The sequence below is a fragment of the Gymnoscopelus microlampas genome (assembly GCF_963454915.1).
Source record: "Gymnoscopelus microlampas genome assembly, chromosome: 6".
NCBI classification, from domain to species: domain Eukaryota; kingdom Metazoa; phylum Chordata; class Actinopteri; order Myctophiformes; family Myctophidae; genus Gymnoscopelus; species Gymnoscopelus microlampas.
In genome coordinates this window covers 11,584,881-11,603,472 of record NC_139943.1, presented here as the reverse complement: position 1 = coordinate 11,603,472, position 18,592 = coordinate 11,584,881, and the positions used below count along the sequence as shown (strand labels likewise).

Sequence of the window (18,592 nt, the reverse complement as noted above, 5' to 3'; positions counted from 1 at the left end):
GGTGGCCAGCCTGTGAAGTCAGTCATCTATGATAAATTACACATATACATTACACATACACACACTTTTGTTCCTTCTTTAAAATCAGTATCAGTCACAATACCTGCTCCTCCCTGCTGATGGCGCTGTGCTTGGCGATTCTCTCCATGCGGCCGCGGTACACGGCGCAGTCCCTCTCGATCTCCTCCACCTCCTGCAGGGAGAAGGTGACGGCGATGCGCGGCACCGGCAGCTCCGACCCGCAGATGTAATGCTGTGTGGGGAGAACACGGTTAAACAGGGATGTCAGCTCATTAGACTAGGAGGTGCAGACAGGAGATAAGAGGTTGGGCTTTCTGTCAATGTCAGGGCAAAGTGTAAAAATTATTAAATCAAAAAGCTCAGAAAAAAATTTGAAAGAGGAAAAACTGACTTTCAAATGAGTTGATTTTAAATGTTGACTTTACATTTTTCAAAGAGAAGGTTGTGTGCACATCCCACGCCTGTATTTAGGCCAGGTGCTGGACATCAAGGAAGAATCAAGAAGAAGGAAGTCCGTACACTGTTCTCAAGCTCCAAGAAACTCACTTTTTATTTTTGCAACGTTTCGACCTTCTATGTTGAAAGGTTTGACTTTATAAACTTCTGTCTAAAATTAAAAACATAGGGGGGGGCTATTGTTTTTAAAATGCCCTTCATATTTTAGACAGAAGGCAACATTAATTACACGTTACTTTGTAGATTTGAATTATTATTACAAAACCTACATCAACCACTGCATTTAAACTTGTCTGTTTGAAAATAGCTGATCTACGAGCTCATTGTGAGCTTGTAGATTGGCAATTTTCAAAATATTTGAAATGGGACATTCTGCATAATGAGTACTTTCACTTTTGGTACTTTCAGTATATTTTGATACCAATACTATTGTACTTTTACTCAAGTAAATTTTGTACACCGGAGTAGTTCTACATTGCAGTATTGATACTTTAACTTTAAAGTTAGTACTTTTTCCACCATTGGATGAGTGTCACTTGAGGTTGAAGCAATTTGTAATATCTGTCTGTCTGTCTGTCTGTCTCTCTCTCTGTCTCTCTGTCTGTCTGTCTGTCTGTCTGTCTGCCTGTCTGTCTAAGCAACTTATTAACTCAATTTCTGCCAATCACGCATAAATGCGATCTATTAAATAGCGCACTTGGCCGCCAAGATCGCATAAATGCATTCTATTGAAAAAATTGATTTTTTTTTTTTATTTTATTTTTTTATTCAATTTGACCTAAAGACCAAGGAGATATGATTTTTCAAAGATCTAGACTCCTATCCACATCCTTGTTAACTAAAAACTTAAAAATTCTGTATCTCGGCTCCTGAGTACTTTTTTAATTTCAATGAAAAATCTCTGGCAGACAACAGCAAAAAATCTGAAATAATTAGGGCAGGCTAAGTGTTAAAGCAACCTGTGGGCAGCAGATCTTGAGGAGGTTGATGGTCTTGCCACAGACGTACACGTCGTTGGCAATGTGTCTCAGGAACACGGGGACGCAGTCCTCCACATCCTTGGAGATTAAGGTGTAGCCTTGCACCCAGAAGTGCTTGTCTGCGGAAAAATATACCAGGGATAATAAGCTTATGAGATAAGATCAGATTAAATAAAACATTATATCGATCCCCGGAGGGAGATTTCAGGTGTCAAGAGCAGCAACAGCAAGTGACTGTGAGAATGAAAAACACAGGAGAAAACCCAAGATAAATAAGAATAAAAATAGAAAATGATCAAATAAAATAATGAGCTTTAAGAGGCTGGCTGGCCCTAGATTTCGGCACTGCCTCTGTGAATGAATGACATTATGTACATACAATATATCAATTTATATGAATGTAAACTACTTCATCTTCCTTTCGGAACTTCGTTTGTGCAGTGGTTAACCCATTAAAACCTGAGGCCGCGTCTAAAAAATTCTAAATCCTAAAAAAAAAAAAGAATCGGGAAAAAATATAAAACAATTTTTTTTCACAGGTTTTTCAAAAAATCTACAAGCTTGTAGCGCGGCACCGAGTGCCGCGCTACAAGCTTGTAGATCTGCTATTTTTGAATAGCCAAAGAAATCTAAAGTGACACAGATGCGTTCCAGGTATTAATGGGTTAAAAGACAACATACAGTCACAATACATGTCACTATAAAAACACTAACTACATGTAAAACTACAGTACTTAAAAGCTTGATATATTAAAATCCACATGGAGCAAATCTATATTCTATATGAATACTTTTTCCCACCACTGATGAGTGTTATATTGTGCTGGCTTTGTGTTTGGTGAATAACTGGCCAGCAGACATTGGATGTGTTAGTTACATAATCAGCGTTTCTCTGCCCTTGCTGGTGCTAATTCTAATGCTATCCTTCTATCGGTTTTGTTTATTTAAAAGATGATCCATCACTAATACTTTGAGCCACTTTTGTTGTCCATTCAACGTGATTATATAACATATATTCATGCATATGAACAACATCATTATCATTATTATTATTATTATTTAAATTCACTGCACTTTAGGATTTTATGCTTATTTTTGTATTTTACTGTTATTTTATTGTGGTCACGAGTATGATTTTCGTTTCATGTGCAAAAAGAATATAAATGACAAATAAAGTGGACCTTGACTACAGGAGCAGTACTCTTCTCTCATTGGTACAGTGTTCATTTTAGACCAGGGGTCTTCAACAGGGGGTCCGGGACCCCTAGGGGGTCCTCAGAGCTACTACAGGGGGTCCGCCAAATCTTTGTGTGATATTTATTTTCTTTACCGTAACCACTTGAACCCTAGCATCCCCTTTTCTGAGGAGAACTTTAGCCAAAAATAGCAGATCTACAAGCTCACAACGCCTCGCGCTGTGAGGCGTTGTGAGCTTGTAGATCGGATATTTTTGGCAAAGAGGCTATAGGTGTAGAGGGAAAAAATGGCAGACTAAGTTAAAAAAATAATAATCTGAAACACAAATTTCATACAATATAGAGGGGGTCCCTGCTTTATCTCTCTCTCAGCTAGGGGGTCCTTGGCCTGAAAAGGTTGAAGACCCCTGTTTTAGACGAAATGAACACTGCATTGGCAGGTTTGAAAGTTTCCCTTATTAGTATGACTCTAGCGGTGTCAAAAATAATCGATTCATAGATTAATCGGCCATGTCCGCATCTCGATTAAACCCATTGAGACCTGAAACGCATCTGTGTCACTTTTTCATTTGAGCTAAAAAGCATTATTTTACACTTTGGCTATTTTTTTTAAAACGAGAAAATGTGTGCAAATTAATATCTTTATATTATTTTAAAGCGAACATTTTTAACTCAAATCTTTGCTTCTGGGGGGTCCCTGGAACAACATATTTTGAGATGGGGGTCCGCGGCCAAATACATATAATTTTGGGGCTCCTTGACCTGAAAAAGTTTGAGCACCACTGACATAGAAACATACGTTTTTCAGAATACTGTTGGGCGATGCATCGTCGAATCGAAAACTGGTGAATCGCAATCAAATTGAATGGTGAGGGCAGTGCCAATGCACACCTCTATATGACTCGTGTGGTATTATTGCAAAGCTCTGTGGCTTGAATCAGCAGTTTGGAAATTGTTAAACACTTAGCTCAGTGATCCTAAGCAAAAAAGCACAGAGGGGACGTGAACGCACAGGAGGGGGGGGGGCTTCCACAGAGCTCTTTTACTGAAAAGCCCGCAGCTTTAGCCAAGAAAGCTTAGCCGCTGATTACTTCACTGGCGACGGTCTTGGAGGAGAACGATGACATTTGAGTGTCCTCCAACGGAAAAAAAAGAAGAGCGAGAGAGCGAGGAGCGCCCAGGTTCACTGCAGGAGTTGATGAGGTGTAGCCGATGGGGCAAATGAACCTCTAAGCCAGACAGAGATGAGGTGACGCGTTGACCTTGAAGGTGGTGGTCGGTCGCTGTTGTGTGATGTACAATGTTTTACAACGGGAACGGTGTCACATTCACAGGCCATGTTTTTAGCCCATTAAGACCTGGAAATGTGTCATTTTTAGATTTGAGCTAAAAAGCATTATTTATATTACACTTTGGGCTATTCAAAAATAGCAGATCTACAAGCTCATAGCGCGGCACCAAGTGCCGCGCTACGCGCTTGTAGATCTGCTATTTTTGAAAAATCGTGAAAATGTGTGCAAATCTTTGAATATATATATTTTTAAAGCGAACATTTTTAACTCAAATCTTTGCTTCTGGGGGGTCCCTGGAACAAGATATTTTGATGGGGGTCCGCGGGCAAATACATATAATTTTGGGGGTCCTTGACATGAAAAAGATTGAGCACCACTGATATAGAAACATACGTTTTTCAGAATACTGTTGAGTTTTAGGAGACATGTAGAATCGGCTTCAGGTCTTAAAGGGTTAACCCCTGGTGTCCAAATTTTGGACAGATTAGAATAAATAAAAAAATAAAATAAAAAAATATTTTGGAAAATGTTTAAAAAATAGCATATCGTTGCTGTTCGGCAGAAACCAGCGAACTAAATGTTTCCGCTTTTGTATTTTTTTGAACACCCTTTACGTATGTGTGTTGATTTAAAAAAATATTGAACCAATGAAAAGTATTAAAAAGCGCTTCTGACAAAACCAGCTAACTCCATTGGATCCTCAAACTTTCTGCTAAACCAGCTAAGTCCACCAAAGGGGGGTGGAGTTAGCTGGTTTTGCTGACTCCAGGCTCCACCCCCTTTTGACCTCCAGCCTCATTGTGAGCTTGGAGCCTGAGGTCCATTCAGCTGTTCTTATCAATGATGAACAAAACCTCCTAACTCCACTTTTTGTTTGTTTTAGTAAATTCCTGAGAGGCAGAGATATCTAACACGTTGTATAAGCTTGTTACTAATCTATATGACATGTCAAAAAATTGGGACACCAGGGGCCCAGTCTAGTGGTATCGGCCCAAGGAACCATCACGCCAGAAGGAAATGTTTGGATCGGGGCGGTGCAGCGGATCTGGTGCAGCGGATTTGGTACAGCGCTCAGGTCATGGACCTGGTGAGACGAAGGAGGAGCCCGGCCAGGAGGCCACCCGCAGAGCCTAGTCCCTCCACCAGGGGCGTCACGGCCATTCACTCTGCGTACGACGCGACACCCTCACTCTCACAGATCCGTGATTATCCGTGATACCCCCCACTTTAAAAGACAAACAAAAAATAAACATTTTTTTTTATAATAAATCGGTAAAATCAGGCAAAAATAAGAATTAAATAACCTAACCCTAACCCTAAAACCGAAATAAAGTAACAAAAAAAAAAAAAAAAAAAAATCCGCCCAAAAAACGAAAAATTTTGAAAATACAAAATTTGTTTACATTTGACAGTTACAAATGTTTTTCAGGATTTTTCAAAAATAGCAGATCTACAAGCTCTAGCGCGGCACTCGGTGCCGCGCTATGAGCTTGTATATCTGCTATTTTTGAATAGCCAAAGTGTAAAATGAGGGGTATAGTCCATCCCCCCCACCTTCTGAGAGCCCGTGACGTCCCTGCCCTCCACGTGCCAGAGCCTCCCCGTGTTCAGGCAGAGTAGTTCCGGAGAAACGGACTGAGTGGCCCTGTCTTTCCCTAAGAGGACTGACCGTGGGTTACCTGAGATGTAAGTTGGGGCTTGATCAACCCCGGCTGGGTCACCTGAGCGAGGGTGTATGTTGTTGTTTGTGCCACAGTTTGCCTTTTTGATGGACACAAATCTCGGTTTTGATTGATTTACAGGACACATTCTAGCTACTGTATATTGCATGCACTGAAAATGCATAGGTGCATTTAAAAGGCACGTAACATGCAGGTAAAAAATATACCTATGTTCCCGTCCTCACACTACGGACATTAATTCTAAATACCAGACATACTTTGCATGGCCAGGCTGAAACGGGTAAAAACGAAACCACAAAGGCCTGGGTAAACTGAACAAATCGCTGAGGGAGAATGAAGAGTTTGTCTGTGTTTTTAAGCCCTGTGAGCCCAGCCCCAACTCTCCCCTTTTCTCCACTTTGAAGTCTCAAGTCATTAATTAGTCCGGGGGAAAAAAAAGAGAAAAAAAAGAAATCCAAGTCTACCGCAGCCAGAGAAAAGTTTTTTCTTTTTTTCACCGTGAGCAATTATCAGCGGAAACTAATTTATTTTAGAAATCACCAACAAGGGGAAACGGCTCGAGAGTGGAGAGTGAAAACAAAAGCAAAGAAACATAATTTCAGCGAGAGAAACAACCGCAACGTGCACACCATCAATTATTTGTTAACCCGTTAAGACCGGGAACGCATCTGTGTGTAATTTTTAGATGTCGTTGGCTATTCAAAAATAGCAGATATACAAGCTCATAACGCGGCACCGAGTGCCGTGCTATGAGCTTGTAGATCTGCTATTTTTGAAAGATCGTGAAAATGTGTGCAAATCTTCTGAATATATATCTTTTTTAAAGCGAACATTTCTTTGCTTCTGGGGATTCTACAAATGTCTTCTAAATCCTAACAGTTTTTTGAAAAAAACATATGTTGCTACTGTATGTCAGTGGTTCTCAAACTTTTTCATGTCAAGGACCCCCAAAATGATATGTATTTGGCCGCCCTATCTCAAAATATGTTGTTCCAGGGACCCCCCAGAAGCATTTAAGTCAAAAAGAAATAGCTTTCAAAAATATATGTATTCAAATATTTGTCCCCCAAAAAAAAACACTATTTTTCAAAAATAACAGAACTACAAGCTCATAGCGCGGCGCCACGCTATGAGCTTGTAGATCTGCTATTTTTGAATAGCCAAAGAAATCCAAAAATGACACAGATGCGTTCCCGGTCTAAATGGGTTAATTTGTGCCTGCAAACAGCTTAGCGTGAGGGCAGTCCCCTCACTCACCCCCCGCAAACCTCACTGATATATTATCGTCCAATGATGAGTTTCGGGGTGCAGCCGCTACAGTTTACAAGGACAAAGTCCAACTAAAGCTAGAAGGGCCGTAATTAAATGAAACGGCTACGTTTTTTCTGCCTGACAGCTTGTCTGAGAGGCTCTCAATTTCCATAGACTGTCATTATTTTTACAAGGCTAAGACCTGTGCAATTACTGCCTATTCACAGCAATCTGTGATGTGGCTGTGGGGGGTGTGTGTGTGTGTGTGTGTGTGTGTGTGTGTGTGTGTGTGTGTGTGTGTGTGTGTGTGTGTGTGTGTGTGTGTGTGTGTGTGTGTGTGTGTGTGTGAGAGCGTGTGTCAGTGGTGGAAAGTAACTAAGTACATTTAGTGTAGTAAAATATTGCACTTTTTACTCCACTACAATTATTAGAAAGCTTTAGTTACTAGTTACTTTGTAAATTATGATTATTATTACAAAACATACATTAACCACTTCAGCCCTATTTAGGCTTTTTAGACCTACAAGCTCACAACGCGTCGCATTGTGAGCTTGTAGATCTGCTATTTTCAAAATATTTTTTGACATTTGAAACCTGTGGAATGGGACATTCTTGCATAATGAGTACTTTTACTTTTGGTAGTTTACGTACATTTTGACAACAATACCTTTGTACTTTTACTCAAGTACATTTTAAATTCTGGATTTTTATTTGTAACTGAGTAATCCTACATTGCAGTATTGATACTTTTATTTAAGTAACACTATGTGTGTGTGTGTGTGTGTGTGTGTGTGTGTGTGTGTGTGTGTGCGTGTGTGTGTGTGTGTGTGTGTGTGTGTGTGTGCGTGCGCTTACCTCTGATACTGAGGTAGTCCTCGTTGACTTGGATCATGAATTCACCGTACACGTCACGGAACACACCGCTGTACACCCAGTCATAGACAAATCTACCAGTGACAGAAAAGGGAAAGGTAAAAAGTTAAACTTCATAACCAGGGGTCTTCAACAGGGGGTCCGGGACCCCTAGGGGGTCCTCAGAGCTACTATAGGGGGTCCGCCAAATCTTTGTGTGATAGGATTTAGTTTTTTTTACATTAACCACTTGAACCCTAAAATTCCTTTTCCGAGGGGAACATTAGCCGAAAATAGCAGATCTACAAGCTCTCAACGCCTCGCAGCTATAGGTGTAGAGGGAAAAAACAGCAGACTAAGTAAAACAAATCTGAAACACAATTTTATACAACTAGAGTTTCGGGGGGCTACGCCCCCCTCAACCCCAGCCGCGCACGGGGCCCAGCGTGGGTGCGTGTATATTGGGGTACCCAAATTGCCGGAGTAGAAGTGTCCAAAAGAAAAAAAAAAAAAAAAAAATTGGAAAAAATGTTAATAGTGATTGCTACTTTGGTGGTCCGCGGACCCCCTGGTGGTCCGCCGACCCCTGTGAGTGTTGGGACCCCCGGGGACCCCCCTGGAACATGGCGGACCCCTTCGGCAGTTTTTTTTTTTTTCATGCACGGTTTGCTTGTTTCTGTCGCTTGTTTTTTAAAACCTGGCAGCAAACTTGGCAACCCGACTGACATCACTGACCTATCCTTGGTATTTCTACTTCCGGGTTGCATAATGATGACATCACTGTCGAGTCCTGTGGTGTCATGAACCTAGGCAGGTTTGTTTACCAGATTACCCTGGGCAGCGTGCTGTTCTGTGGCCGTGGCTGTTTGTTTTTGTGTTTGGGATGAACATGGCACGTGAAGGACGGACATATTGTGATCGAGACATGAGTGAAGTGAAAGTAACGGCCTGGGTGGAACAAAGGAGGTACGTAAGAAGGGGGGGGGGGGGTTGAAGCAAAGGAGCTGTGTGTGTGGTGTTGTGGAGGACATGGGCAGAGTGCAATGGCGGCCGCTCGTGTTGTTTCGGCGAAACCCGTCGCCGTGCGGTGTCGGTGGTGTGCACGGTAAATGGTACGAAGCTGCCTCCCCTTCCGTTTTGTCCGACATTTGGTGAGTAGAATTAATGATGTTGCGCGGTGGAAAAGGTGTAGTGAGCAATGAGATGTCCCCTACGCGACGCGTAAATTCAGCGCGGCCGCCGTGGCGAGTCAGTTGGCGACATGTGGTCTGGCGGTGCGTTGTTTATTCGATAACAGAGCTGTGGGGTGTCGCCACCGAGGGTGCGGAAGTCGCTCGCCATTTATATAGTTAGATATAGAGTAGGGGGTCCCTGTTTCATCTCTCTCTCAGCTAGGGGGTCCTTGGCCTGAAAACGTTGAAGACCCCTGCACTGTATCTCTTTCTGTCTCTCCTCTGTCTCTGTATCTCTTTCTCTCTCTCCTCTGTCTCTCCCTCTCTCTCCTCTTTCCCCCGACACGGTCGAGGCAGAAGGCCGCCACCCTAGAACCTAGGGTCTGCCTGACGTTTCTTCCAGCTAAGAGGGAGTTTTCCGTTGCCACTGTCGCAAAAATTGCTTGCTCAGGGTGGGATTGTCGGGTCTCTTCTCTACATGTAAAGTGTCTTGAGACAACTTGTTGTGATTTGACACTTTAATAAAATTGAATTGAAAAAAAAATTACACACACCACCTGCTGCTGTCGGGCAGAAACCTCCATCTCCATATTCTTAACTTGTGTTTTTCCGTAAATTAACTCCCCTACTTGATCATACTACAGCGTCACATGTTGTGGTATGATCAAAAGTAGCAGATCCACACAAGCGCGAAGCGACGCGTTTCGAGCTTGTGGATCTGCTACTTTTGAGGCGTTTGAATTTAACTCTTAAACTGCCAGGGGTTTTCTAAAACAGTTTGCAGCCTCTGCCAGCAGTTTACACGGTAAAACATAGGAAATGTGTTATTTATTTCTCTGTTTATTTTTTAACATTGAAGTGAATGGAGCAGCAACTTTTTGGAAAATGTTATCTCCTGGTTCTTTGTGAAGAACGGAAAAACGGAAAAAACTAAAAAATAAAGAATCATTTTGTTTTTGATTTATTTATTTATTTTTGGCAGGCAATAGCTTAATTCTTAGGCAGAGAGTTAAATAGTGAAAAGTAACAGTTTTGGACACACCCGTCAGAGACGGTATTATCTTCTTTTGTAACTGTGACATGTGTACAAAAGGTGGTTCCATTTGAACACTGTCAAGAGTTCAATTAACACAGAGGATTTTTACAGTAGATTGGGGTCCCAGACTTATAAAAAAATCAATCAAATAGGTGTCCGACTGTCCGTGGGCTAATGCATATCGTCAGACTGGGCTTACTTGTAATTAAAAAGTAGGAGAAAGAATCACTGAAATGCCATAATGATGACTGCTAGATCCCTAGACAGAGTGTAATTGTGCAGAGACAGAGCAGAACTGGCAGGCACAAATTGGTCTATTATAGAACACTGTACCTGCAGCTTCTTCTTTAACCCATTGAGACCTGGAACTGTGTCATTTTTAGATTTGAGCTAAAAAGCATTATTTTACACTTTGGCTATTCAAAAATAGCAGATATACAAGCTCATAGCGCGGCACCGAGTGCCGCGCTACGAGCTTGTAGATCTGCTATTTTTGAAAAATCGTGAAATTGTGTGCAAATTTTTTAATATATATATTTTTAGAGCGAACATTTTTAACTCAAATCGTTGCTTCTGTGGGGGTCCCTGGAACAACATATTTTGATGGGAGTCCGCGGCCAAATACATATAATTTTGGGGGTCCTTGACATGATAAAGATTGAGCACCACTCATATAGAAACATACATTTTTGAGAAAACTGTTGAGATTTAAGAGACATGTAGAATCGGCTTCAGGTCTCAATGGTTTAAACCTCAATATGTAACTCTTTTTAACTTGACTAGTTGTCCGTGTTTCTGTGATTTATATCTGCATGTGTCTTAATTGTTGATTTGTGTGCGTGTGTAATCTTGACAGCATTGCAAACGAGGTTAAACCTCAATGCTCTTTAAGAACTGAAGGCTTTAAAAGCGCATTATCGCTGCATGTTATGTACACAACTGCATTATGATGTTAATGTTTCTAAAAGAACATGTACACTCCTGATGCTATTTATCCTAAAAGAACAACACGTCACCTGCATAACGATGCTGACGTTCTAAACATAATTCACATACCTGCTAGTACGTACAATATCTGTATATCTTTGATCATCTATCCTGTTTCTATCGTGTGGAGGTTTTAGGCCTGACCTCTATTAGTCGAATAGTCGACTAATTAGTCGAGGGGTGTCTGAGTCGACTGCCAATATCTTAGTCGAAAGTGTTTCTTTTATTTTATTTTTTAAATAAATTATTCGACTAAGAGATTGGCCTAGTTTGCTATATTAATTAACTAATAGTTTGCCAAAAAGAGCATATACATCATGATTTATTGGGAGAAAGCAATAGTATATGTTAAATCAGATAAGCACCCCTACAGCCCAAATGGAATGTTCCTCTATTGCATAACATATTTTTTGCATGATTTGAGAAATTGGCAGGTTGTTTTTTTTGTGTCATTAGACGACTGCCAGTCGACTATTGGCAATTAGTCGGCAATCAGATTCGACTATATAAATCCTTAGTCAGGACAGGCCTAGAGGGTTTATTTAAATCTGTCCTGCTATTACCCCTCATCCTCTCTCTTCTCATGGAAACTACATCAAATCAAATCAAACTTAATTTATATAGCACATTTAAAAACGACCGTAGTGGACCAAAGTGATGCACAGGTTAACACATTCACTGCCATTGAACGGGTATCTCCATCATTTAAAATCCACCCGTTCACTGCCATTGACGGAGATCTCCATCATTTAAAATCCACCCGTTCACTGCCATTGACGGAGATCTCTGTCATTTCAAAAGATTTTTTTTCCCACACAGAACCAGGAGATAACGCGATCCAAAGATTTACTGCTCCATTCACTTCCTGGTTAAAGTATTAGTCAGAATGCTTAACCCATTAAGACCTGAGGCCGTGTCTAAAAAAATCTAAATCCTAACCATTTTTTGGAAAAAAATATTTAAAAAATAATTTTCACGATTTTTCAAAAATAGCCAAATTAATCTAAAGTGACACAGATGCGTTTCAGGTATTAATGGGTTAAACGATGCTAGCAGAAGCTACAGTACAGCCTGTTTTAGAAAAACCCCTGGCAGTGAATGTGTTAAGGGGAACTCCTTAACGGCTATGAATCAGAGCTACCATATGGACCCCCTTCTGAAAATGTTTTGTGCCAGGGACCCCCAGAAAAGAACATTTGTCTTAAAAATTCAAAAGTATAAAGACAATGTTCAAATACTGCACAAAAATAGCAGATGTACAAGCTCGCATCACGGGTGAACTGGTTTTAGAGCATTTGGTATTGTACAGTATGGTCAAGTTGGACAATATAGCTTTATAGTATAGTTATATAGTTTTATACTACTGTAATTATACTATATACTACTATATTATAGTCACAAGGTCTTGCTAAAGATAGGGAAGTGATATTCCTTTGTTAAAGTAAGTGTTGAATAACGATATGATAGTAATGATTGCTATAGATCAGGGGTCTTCAACAGGGGGTCCGGGACCCCTAGGGGGTCCTTAGAGTTACTACAGGGGGTCCGCCAAATCTTTGTGTGATATGATTTTTTATTTTTACCTGAACCACTTGAACCCTAGCATCCATTTTCTGAGGAGAACTTTAGCCAAAAATAGCAGATCTACAAGAGCGAGGCGTTGCGAGCTTGTAGATCTGCTATTTTTGGCAAAGAGGTGTTTGGTGTAGAGGGAAAAAAAGAGCAGACCAAGTAAACAAAAAAAGTTGAATCTGAAACCCAATTTTATACAATATAGAGGGGGTCCCTGCTTCATCTCTCTCTCAGCTAGGGGGTCCTTGGCCTGAAAAGGTTGAAGACCCCTGCTATAGATTGTATATTCAGTAACAGTTTCAAATAGAGTGGACGGGGGTTGACTGACTGGCCACAGGCTGACTAAATAAGCGATTTAAACGCTTGTTTCAAGCTGTGTGGGACCTCATCTCGGAGCGGTAGCGGAGAGATGAGGTTCCAAATGGGGCTACATAATTATGGACACACTAGGGTCACCCTATTAGGGTGTCATGACAACCTATTACGGTGACACGACACCCTATTGGGATTTTTGCCTGACAACAACGATATATACAGCTACATTTTAACAGTGGTTCAACATGATTTTGTAGGACTGAATTATCCTCCAATAGAAAGGTTTGTGTGACTGTACTACCCTCCAATAGAAAGGTTTGTATGACTGTACTATCCTCCAATAGAAAGGTTTGTGTGACTGTACTATCCTCCAATAGAAAGGTTTGTATAATATCATCCTCCAATAGAAAGTAAAGACACTGGTATGGAACTCCTGGTTTACCAGGATCAACTACTGTTGACTAATCATTACAACGGCTCTTATTTTGAAATCCTCCGTTTTTAGAGGAAGTTTCTTTCTGTTAACCAGTGTGACTGACCAAACTGTCATGACATGCTGTCTGACATTGTACACACTTTGGAAGTGCCGTGCGTTAAACTCTTTGAACCTCCGCAGCACGGTGAGTTAATCTTACAATCAAGATACAATCAAGTGTGTGTGTGTGTGTGTGTGTGTGTGTGTGTGTGTGTGTGTGTGTGTGTGTGTGTGTGTGTGTGTGTGTGTGTGTGTGTGTGTGTGTGTGTGTGTGTGTGTGTGTGTGTGTGTGTATGTCTCATATACATTTGTACTGTGCATATAGCTGAATAGGATGGGGTAATTAGGTAGTAGGTCTACGCTACTGTATTTTAACATCAGTCATAATGGTGGTACTTGGTGAGCCATAATGTTTTCTGAGGTGGTAGGCCTACTCAGTGTAAAAAAGGTTGAGAACTACTGCTGTAGATTTCAAGAGGTGGGTCTACTTGCATGATTGTCAAAACACAGTTTGGAAACCAATCCTGGGTCAGTTATAAGATGTGTGTTTGGTGGGGATCTTTCAAGTTTAACTCTTTACCTGCCATTGACGAGATTTCTCGTTTTTCTCTGCATGGCTCAGCCAGCCGTCGACGAGATTGACGAGATTTTTGAAAAAAATAAAAAATAAAAAATAAAACATTTTACCTATTTTTGCAATGTTATTCTCTGGCAGGGAAGGGGGGTAGATGTGTAAATACTCTGGCAGTTAAAGAGTTAATAGCCTTCAAATTACATTACTTCATCATTGGCTTTGGGCTGAAACATCCGGTAAAAATACTTTTTTCTTTTACTCTTCACAATTTCAGAGCCTGTACTTGTTTTACTTTTATTGAGTAATTAGTTGAATGAGTACTCTTAAGTAAAGAATGTGAGTAGTTCTTTTCCCATCTCTGCTGAGTATTGTTTTCTCAATTCTAAACTTAAATTGAGACTGTTGAATTTCTTATGAAGAATAAGAAAATAAATATGAAACCTTTGTTATAACATTTACCCATTTTACCCATCTCAAAACCATATGTATTGTAGCCTACGACTGTAATAACCATAAAGTAACCAAGCTCCTTAATAATAAATGTAATTTATAAAATGATAGACACTGTAGTTATAGCATAGACTGAAGTTGGAAGGGCTGTGCCCAGTGCCTGTGTCAGCGCCGATCGTGCTGGCGGTGGACCGAACGCACGCACGCGTGCGACCGTACCCGATATTGTCCGATTAATGTTGAGGGGGGGCCTTTGATTTGGTGTAGTTCAACGGCCCTGAGGGGCCTTAACCCGGGCCTGCACACACACACACACACACACACACACACACACACACACACACACACACACACACACACACACACACACACACACACACACACACACACACACACACACACACACACACACACACACACACACACACACACACACAATTTCCCTTCTACTTCTAAGATTTTTCAAAAGAAAATAGTTGATCTACAAGCTCACAACGTGCAATTTATGCGCTCTGACGAAGTAGGTCGTTAATTTACAAAAAACAAAACAAAGCTAAAAACATGGAGATAGGAGGTTTCTGCCCAACAGCAATGATATGACATGCACCTACATGTAAATGTAATGATATTACGTTTTGTTTGCATGATTAAACTTTTAGAAAACAGCACTTTTACACTGCACTGTCCATTGTCAAGTTCATACTCAATTATGACAGTTTTTCAGTATGTTATTTCATTCGGTCGTGGTGTGGGGCTCGCTTTTAATAATAAACAAATGCATCTTCCCCATTTGTATTTTTACCTTTCTGCAAAGGTGCACTATGGTTGGCTGTCATGCATATGACACACATACAGTATACGGTGCTAGAAGTTGCTCTGAGATCCTCATTGTTCACCGACCACAGTTTGAACAACAAGACACTTCTCTGGCTGACGTCTCTTCAACACTTTGAAACAGGTATCTATGCATGTACCTTAATTGTTTTGTTATTTTAGGTTTTAGGACAATTATGGAGAATGTGACCACAACTGCTGTTTATCACAATAAAGAGATGGATCGGTCTGATGGAAACGGCTCTTTAGACGATGACCATGAGCCCCTCGACATCGTGAACCTCGTCATCGTCAGCCTGGCCTTTGTGCTCGGCTTGTTGGGGAACAGTGTCGTCATCTGGGCGACGGGCTTCAAAATGAAGAAAACCGTCAACACTGTTTGGTACCTCAACCTCGCCGTGGCCGACATCCTGGTTACAGCGATCCTGCCCCTGGACATCACATACACAGCTCTGAACCGCCACTGGCCTTTTGGAACATTCATGTGCAAAATGAACTTTACCATCTTCTACATTAACATGTATGCCAGCATCTACATCCTGATGGTTATCAGTGTTGACAGATGTGTATGTGTGGTGCGTCCAGTGTGGGCCCAGAACCACCGCAGCGTCAGAAAGGCGTCTTGGGTGATTCTGGGTGTCTGGTTGCTGGCCTTGGCTCTAGGCTCCCCTTATTTAGTCTTTTTGGACACACAGCCCTCTGATCATGATAAGGACATCATCAGGTGCTACAACCACTTTTCACCCACCGGTGACTACAGCACACCCGAAGCGATTCAGTTGTCAGACCTTCTATATGGGGTCATGATCATCATTGGCTTCTTCATGGGATTCGTGGTCCCTTTCACCGTCATCGTCTCCTGCTATTCTGTCATCATCTACCGGCTCAGGAATAATCGCTCGATGGCCGGCCAATCAGGTCGCCCCCTCAAAATCATAGCAACTGTTATCGCTGTGTTTTTCCTGTGCTGGGCTCCCTATCACATCGTGTATCTCATTGAGTTTGTGAATGACCTGGTGACAGAGCGGCGCAGTGAAACACTGGATCGTGCGGTCACCTTCGGGTTTCCCCTAGCCTTAGGCCTGGCACTTTTCAACAGCTGCCTGAACCCGCTGCTGTACGTGTTCATGGGTCAGGATTTCAAGGATGTGTTTCGCAGCTCTATCCTAAAGGTGCTGGAGAAAGCCTTCACTGAAGAGCTGCCTCAGACCAACACTTCCACAAACCCAGGGAGCACCAGTGAAGAGCTGCCTCAGACCAACACTTCCACAAACCCAGGGAGCACCAGTGAAGAGCTGCCTCAGACCAACACTTCCACAAACCCAGGGAGCACCAGTCGAGGGGCTCATGGTCATCGTCTAAAGAGCCGTTTCCACCAGACCGATCCATCTCTTTATTGTGATAAACAGCAGTTGTGGTCACATTCTCCATAATTGTCCTAAAACCTAAAATAACAAAACAATTAAGGTACATGCATACAGTACTGTAGATACCTGTCAGCCAGAGAAGTGTCTTGTTGTTCAAACTGTGGTCGGTGAACAGTGAGGAGCTCAGAGCAACTTCTAGCACCGTATATGTGTGTCATATGCATGACAGCCAACCATAGTGCATCTTTGCAGAAAGGTAAAAATACAACCATGTGAAATGGGGAAGATGCATTTGTTTTTTTTTTTTTTTTACCCCAAATCCCAGCCCAGGGCAGGTGACATGAGGTCTCCATTAGGCCTATTATAGGAAAGAGTTTAGCACAGCGGGGCTCATAAACCTTGCTTACAATAATGAAGAATGAATCAAATCACTTTACTGCATAATGCTGTGTGTGTAAAGCTTGTATTACTTCCTGTATTACAGGATGTTACTGCAATACATACACACGAAAAGTTGGTTACTGGACGTGCATTGGGTCATGATAACCTCTTATGCCACAGGAGATGTCCACAGGACTGATCACTCAGAAGTGGCAAACAGGATGAAGAAATTAAGAAATAGATAAGAATATAATCTGAATATAATCTGTGATATACCGTAGAACCAAGTCGTTCCTTAATATTACTTTTTTGATCCTGAATAAATAATCAAGAATGTGATTATATTATTTTGATGTATTTTATTGTTTTATGACCATACTGTATTATGTCTAATCATGTGTTTGAATTGTACTCAGCTTGAGTGATGTAGGCCTAATGTTTGGGGCGTTTTGTGCAGCAGTGACAGTGGAGCAAGGAGGAAAAAGTTGGTTGGTGAAAGCAGATTACCACACACACACACACGCACACACACACACATAGATTGCTTAGGGTGTGGGGGCACGACGCTGCTGCAATACAAACAGGCACACGCACATACAGATGCTGTGACACAGACACACACTCATATGGGAAAAGTACTGGGCCATTACAAAACCACAGGGCGGTCAAGAAAGAGGATCTTGAATGTAATGAAGCGGAGTGGCAGATCTAATGCTGGACATGATGAAAATTATGATTATTTGAATAATGTAATTGAATCAACAGTATCGTATGAAACTAAATAAAATATATGAGTACACTGTACAACATCTGATAATGAAATGGAGGAGAATTGATCTGTGATCTGATGCTTATAATATGAGTGATGGAATTACTTGTTTATTAAAATAGAATTGTGGAATGTTTTGCGGATTGGAGCAACGGTGCGCCTGTGGCACCCGAGGGGTCCTGATGTGGCCTTTGAGGGCCACACATGGCCCCTGGTGTGGCTATTCTGATGGCAGACCCCTGACTAATGTTTGTGCCAAGTTTGATGCTGATCGTATGTATGTATGTATGTATGTATGTATGTATGTATGTATGTATGTATGTATGTATGTATGTATGTATGTATGTATGTATGTATGTATGTATGTATGTATGTATGTATGCATGTACAGTACGTATGTATGCATGTATGTACACTATGTATGTAGCATGAACACCTGCAACTGATTAAATTAATCTGAAGTGCATATGGACCACTTATTTGAGTACTAAACAGTTTTCTTTAAGCAAGGACTTAAAAGCCTCGATGGACTGGGCGGATCTAATGTGAAGGGGAAGGTTATTCCAGAGCTTACTCCATAATAATGCAGCAAGCACAAAAACAAAAAAAAATCTCAGTCATGTCTTTTTACACCTGTAAAAGCCTGTGCTGTGACTCTGACGACTGACCGTGTGTAGGGGCTCACAGCTGCTCTTCAGCAGCGACAGCAGCACAGGGTACCAGTGTTGATTTCATCGACTAAAACTATGACGAAAAAAATGTTTTTCGACTACATTTTTTCACTCACGAAAACTAAATAAAAACTAAGCTATGATGACTAAAACTAAGACTAAATATATTGATAATTTCGTCAACAAATAAAAACTAGAAGTAGAACTAAAAAGACAAGTCATTTTATGTTTGGTTGCGCTCGGGTGTTGCACTTCTGAA

The 18,592-nt window shown here is 41.2% G+C and overlaps 2 protein-coding genes across 2 annotated transcripts in view; one reads left to right on the top strand and one right to left on the bottom strand.

Annotated features, from left to right (window-relative positions):
* The window catches only part of tubgcp6 (tubulin gamma complex component 6), a 94,197-nt gene that overhangs the window by 51,898 nt on the left and 23,707 nt on the right, over positions 1–18,592 (bottom strand). Inside the window, exons 11-13 of the mRNA XM_084060286.1 lie at positions 7,734–7,825; positions 1,437–1,576; positions 104–253 (exon numbers count right to left, since the gene is read on the bottom strand). Of these exons, the coding sequence (XP_083916412.1) occupies positions 104–253; positions 1,437–1,576; positions 7,734–7,825 (382 nt within the window). The remainder of the gene's footprint in view (positions 1–103; positions 254–1,436; positions 1,577–7,733; positions 7,826–18,592) is intronic.
* Positions 15,364–16,578, top strand: LOC311047859 (fMet-Leu-Phe receptor-like; the record flags this gene model as incomplete). The annotated part of the gene is made up of 1 exon (XM_084060808.1): positions 15,364–16,578. One exon carries the CDS (start codon positions 15,364–15,366, stop codon positions 16,576–16,578), a length of 1,215 nt encoding a protein of 404 aa, XP_083916934.1.